The sequence below is a fragment of the Zeus faber genome (assembly GCF_960531495.2).
Source record: "Zeus faber genome assembly, chromosome: 16".
NCBI lineage: Eukaryota > Metazoa > Chordata > Actinopteri > Zeiformes > Zeidae > Zeus > Zeus faber.
The window spans coordinates 1,925,918-1,931,917 of NC_137202.1; the positions used below are offsets into that span (position 1 = coordinate 1,925,918).

At 48.1% G+C, this 6,000-nt stretch overlaps 1 protein-coding gene across 1 annotated transcript; it reads right to left on the reverse strand.

The window, feature by feature from the left end:
* Positions 1-256: 256 nt before the first annotated feature.
* Positions 257-3,696, reverse strand: hps6 (HPS6 biogenesis of lysosomal organelles complex 2 subunit 3). Its single transcript, XM_080016097.1, has one exon. The coding sequence runs from the start codon at positions 3,431-3,433 to the stop codon at positions 713-715; it is 2,721 nt and encodes a 906-aa protein (XP_079872223.1). The 5' UTR covers positions 3,434-3,696; the 3' UTR covers positions 257-712.
* Positions 3,697-6,000: the final 2,304 nt, after the last annotated feature.

Genomic DNA, 6,000 nt, shown 5'->3' on the forward strand with positions numbered 1-6,000 from the left:
ATGCAAGATCATTTTAGGCTCAACATTAAAAAAAAAAAAAAAAAATATTATATATATATACACATATATATATATACACATATATATATATATATATATATATATATATATATATATATATATATATATATATATATATATATATATATATATATATACACATACATACATACACACACACACACACACACACACACACACACACACACACACACACACACACACACACACACACACACACACACACACACACACACACACTTAAAAAAAAGAAAAACCATGAGAAGCATATACAATGTTAAGGTCTTCAGTAGTCATTTACAAGGTTATAGTAGTAATATTTCTTTAGTCCTAGTTGTATTTCCTTCCAATGGTGCCTTTTGAAATGCTGATTTTACTTTGAGTTAATCTTCCGTTCTTGTACATATACTTCATTTAAAAATTCTACATTCCAATCGACCAGGTTGGGCTTTTTTATGTCATTATATATTTGATTGTCATTTCATCCAGCTATCCAAACTCATACTAGTTTATCTTTAAAGAACGAATGACAGATTATATGGGGAATGTTTAACATTGATTATTTTCGCCACTACATAAATGCATTTATTTGTCTCACAGTTTCTACAGTTACTTGATGAGTGCATGCGAGTCTGGGTTGGCAGGTAATGACAGTCTGCCTCCCTGGACAGAGCTGTGGGGTGAGTCCTGTTCAGGGAGTGGCGGGGGAGCAGCAGTGGGGTCTTGGCTGTTCCAGGTGGAGTCTGGGCTGCTGGGTGGGCTGGCGGGGGAGTGCAGGAGGAGGGAATACGGGGGACTGCAGGATGTCAGCGTATCGCTGGCTGGGCTTGGTCTCCCTCTGGAGGACCTTTCTGAACAAGGGCTTCAGCAGGCCAATGGTCAGCTGGCTGCCGTGGTGCTCCAAAAAGGGAGCAGGGTGCTCAGAACATGTTGAGGAGGAGAGGGAATGCGTTGAGGGGGAGAGAGGGAAGGTGGGAGGGTTTGGGGTGGGAATGTTCTTCAGCACCAGGTTGAGAATGGTGGTGACAGTGAAGTCCTCTGGGCATAGAGCCCACAGCAGATCCAGGTAAGAGTCCAGATCTCTGTGCTGGGCTACCTCGCACAGCAGAACACTGAATATCTCCTTGTTGAGCAGCGGACTCTCCTTACAGAACACCTGTGCCACCTGGGTGACACGCTCCCACTGGTGCCGGCCGATGAGGATCCGCAGCGCCTGGAGGACAGCATTAGGCCGCCCGCTGACCAAAAGCAACTCCACCTCCAGTTCCTGATTCTGGTCTTCATCAGGCCTCAGTGTGTGCAACACAGAAAGGGCTCGCTTGTAAAGCGGCACACTGCTCTCCCTGCTCTCACCTCCTCTTCCACCAGAGAAGCCCCAGGAGGAGGAGGCCAGACTAAGACCCAGGCCCGCCTGGCCCTGCTGTTGCTGGGCTAGGTCCAAGAACATAGGCAACCAGCCAGGCTGGAACTGGAGCACTGATACACAAATAAGTTCAAAGATGGGAAGGGCCGGAGCTGGGTAGGTAGGACTGGCTAGTTTGTGGTAAGCTGGACTGGACCTGAGGTGTTTCTTGTGCTTTGGCTGGCCATTGGTGTAAGGAAGTTTGGCTGGAGAGCTGGGAGCCTGAACAGGGCTGAGGACAGACTTCCACATCTCCGGCAGAGCTCTGCTGGAGAGAGAACCTGCACCGTTGCAGTGAAGCTGCAGGGTGGCTTGTGAGGCTTTCCAGGCCTGGCAGGGGAAGATACTGAAAATAGAGTTAAGGTAGACTAGAGCCTCAATATCAAGCTCAGAGGAGGACAGCAGCCTAGACACCTCCTGCTGGACTAGTCTGTCACACACAATCTCCACCTCCTTCTCACTGGCCCTCACTAAAGTCCCCTTAACCTCCTCCAGGGAGACTAGAGCCTTCAACTCTGCCTCCAGAGACCCCAGCAGTTTGTCTTGGGATGCCCCACCCACTCCACCTCTCTTAGCGGGATCTCCTACCTTCTTCACTCCCTCGCTGAGATGATCCCTGACAATGGCTGCTAGAGAGATAGGAGCCTGGAACATGCCTCCTTTCTTCAGTTTGTCCACAGTAAGCTGGGTGCTGCTCAGGCTCCTCTGCTGATAGTACTTACATGCCTCCTCGAAGACAGCCTCCACCAGACGCGTTCCGGGGGCTATGTTCTCCGCTGTGCCAAGAAACGAGGGTCTTAGCTCGGGGTTGGTGTCATAAGTCCGAATATCCGTCTCCCGCTGCATCACAACAAACAGTCCCATGTCCGACAGCAGGTGAGGAGCCTGTCGCTCCTCCTTGTTGACGTACAGCAAACCTTCTCGCCTCATAGAAATCTTCTCCACCTCTCTGCCACACTTCAAATCTACCAGGTACAGGGTGTGGCCTACTGTCAGGGCGAGCGTGTCATGATACGTGTGGAGGCTTCTGTGCATCACAGAGCACTCATCTGCCAGTTTGAACACCTGTCTCATCGTCCCGTCTCTTTGCAGTAGGCTCACCCAGCCTGTGCTGAGCAAAAGCAAGAGGCCTCCTTCGCAAGCCGCAGGAGAGAATCCACGTATCTCAGGTGGCTTGAGAGCTGATAAATATCCCAAACAGTCCGTTATCAACCTCTTAAAGTCAGTTTCTTTAGGCGGAGGTGAATCCTTTTTTAACAGAGCGCCTTTACAGGTGCTGTTGACCGTGAAGACGTCATGCTGAGGGGACCAAGACAGCAGACACTTGGAGACGCTCAACAGGGGCTTCTGGTGGGACTCGGGCAGCAGGTAGACGCATTCACCCGAGCTGACCACGGTGAAGCGGGGGTTGTTGTGGAGGGCGATCTTCACGCGTCCCAGACTGACGGCCCTCTCCTGCACCTCGTAGGCCCGCTTGCAGATACAGTACCTGAAGTTGCTCCTGGTCGCAGCGGCGGAAGGGGAACTCTCCGAGGGCGGCCTCTCCTCGCACCATATGATGAGGTTCGAGCAGGCGGACACGGAGACCACCTTGGCTCGGGGGCTGTTGCACAGGTCGGCCGTCTGCAGGAGCTGCCAGCCCGCCTTGCTCTCCTGGAACCTCCAGAACTCCGCGGTCCCGCTCTCGTACACCGCGGCGAGGGTGGCAGCGTTGGCGTTTCTGTTGTTATTGTGATCCAAATAAACTACATCCACAACCGAATAGGTCCGAGTCAACGCCGAGTCCATCTGCCGTTGATTCTGGGCGAGATGCGGCCTCTCGTACTTGTCAAAAGTCACGAGACCCGCTTTGGGTCGGCGGAGGATTAGGTGGATGTGTCGCCCGTCCGGGCTGAGGCGCACGTCCGCCAGGCTGCTCCCAGAGTCGGCCTGCTTCAGCAGCTCGTGGAAGACTTTACCACGAGTGTAGTCCCCGAAATCCGTCACCTGCTCTAGCACCAGCCGCGTCATGGCTCCGAGCTGTAGTCACTGGATCCGGGTGGAACTTTGTGTTCACGGCGCCGCGTCACCGGCCGGCCGGTTCGAGGCTCCAGAGCGGCGGTGTTCCATTACAGTCCATGCCGGCGGATCCGTCCGTCCCGCTTTTGTAATGCGCACATCTGAAGGAGACGATCCCGCAATACGGGGAGCGGACAGCGCCTCGAATCCCTCCCTTCTACCCGTCAACGTAAACCAGAAAGACGCTTCTCCCCCAGTCCTCGACCTCCTGACATCACGGGGTTTCTCATTTCCGGATGACAAGCGTGTTTTGCATAAAGAGGAGGCGCCAAATGCTGCGTTCACGTCACATGGGAATGACGTCAAGGACGGTTTCGCCCTCTTTATAGTCTTTGTTCTCTTCCACCCCCTGTAACGCGTTAGTATCGAATTGTATGAGTGACTTGTGTTTCACGAGAAGGGGGAAAAAAAAGAAAAAGTCTCCCTCATTTTAGTTGGACTGTGAAAGGATGATTTGACTTTGGAAAGACCTTGTCCCGCTATTTGAATTGTGATTTAACATTTTTAACAACGTTTTGTTACCTTTTGAATATGTAAGTAAATGTTGAACATCTAGTTACTTTTCTATGTATTGGCTACCAGAACTCACCAGAACACTAGTGCATATGTTTATATTGTGCAGTGTTTTCATTCGTCGACCGTTAAGGTCATACGCTGATTCTTTCTACTTGCCATATAAAAAAAACAAGTATAAAGTAAGTATAAAAAAGTAAGATAGAAAATTCTTTATTTTCCACACCTTTTCCGGACAAACACAAGAAGACAACAAATACGAGACAATCAAACTCAATGAACAGGACTAAAAGACAAAGGAAAAACGGGAAAGGAATAACAAAGTCCGGGAGAGAATTAAATATCTATACAAAACCTTTACGGGAGTTAATATAATGACCAATGTTCAATATTTTGAAGAAATCCGAGTACGAAGCAAAACTCTTAACTTTACAAGTAGTGTTCGCCTTGTGAAGTTGACCAGATTTCCAACGTGGAAATTCATGGCTCTCCTCTCTCCCATATGATTCGAGCGCAGCATAATTCCTCACTGATGGACCGGTTGGCTGCTTGGTAAATGGAAGCAGCGTCGCCGAAGGCCCGTGTACCCCGAACAAAGAAATTACATTTTCAGCGCTTGAACGACAGTATCACATCTTGAACGTTAGATAACTTATGCTGTGTTTAGTCACAGAAGTCCTAAATTCTAAACATTATGCACTTAAAAATGTAAAAATCTAAAACCTCAAACAAGCCCCTCTCGCATTATAGGTATACATATATACATATTTGGTATCTTAGTTTGAGTACAATATATTATTATGATTGTCATTATTTTTATTATAGAATTATAGTACAAGTACAGTAACATTTTAAGGATATACGTGGTTTGGTTCAGTTTATTTTTTGCAAAATATGAATGGCAGTAGAAAAAAGAGGCATTCAAAAAAAAACCCCCAAAAAAACAGATTACAGAAGTAAAGTTAAAAAAAGAGAATTGAAAGCCAAATATAAAATAGTGAAAAATCTAGTGGCTTTCCCAAGAAATTACAAAAACAAACGAAAAAAACCCCCAAAAAACCCAACTAAATATAAACAAGATTGACCCAGTAGCACGTTATGGAAAAATCCCAATTATCCTGACTAAACCATGGGACATTCCACAGTGTGTCGATGATCTGACATTAAAACCCTCTTGCTATTTATAAACAAGTGTGTCTCGGAATGCACCATGTGAGGATCCCGCTGAGTGGGAACCGCAGAATTGAATTTTACACTCGCACAAGCTTGTGTAAATAATTGTCAATGGATTTATCTTCGATCCTCTGAGATCTTAGGGCGGGATGTTATTCCCCTCGACCCAAAAAGAAACGTCTTTCCTTGCTCCTCAAGTTCTCTCTTTGGTCTTCATGTCTTAACACCCGCTAACAGCTGGCATAGGTCATCAGTGGGTTTACGCAAAGGTTACACCCGGGTTTCTGTCCCGGGCTCCGATCGGCTCTGATGTGAGCAGGACACCCGGCTTTACCTGCTAATTTTAGCCACTTTACCTGCACGATGTGACTGACGTTGAAGTTCCGGACGGTGGCGAATAAATAGACAGAAATATCCCCGTATCATTTGATATGCGATTTAGAATCCAAAATTAGAATTCATTGACTTTTTTCCCTGCATGCGGGACCATGAAATGTTGTGAGTTTGGGTATCGCTCTGTGGGGAGCACAGCAGGGAACCCCCATGTTCCCCGTCGGGCTCCGAGAGACTCCAGCACTGGCCCAAGCCGGTCTCCGAACCAGAGGCTGCGCAAGAACCGGCAGCGCCCGATGCTTATACTCCATGCTGCTTGGGCGTGTTCGTGACGTCGACCGTGACGCACCAGAAAAACGCAAAAGGCATACTGCTCTCCAGGCAATGGGAAAGGCGTCAAACCTGGGTATACCTGATCATATATGGTGTAAAAACGGTATTAGTGTGAGTTTGAGAGGGACCTGGTGCAGACAAAATGTCAAACCTCCACACAAAGGACC

What these genes read in the sequence shown, in the direction of transcription:
- hps6 (XM_080016097.1), bottom strand. Translation starts at nt 3,433, where the DNA reads ATGACGCGGCTGGTGCTAGAGCAGGTGACGGATTTCGGGGACTACACT.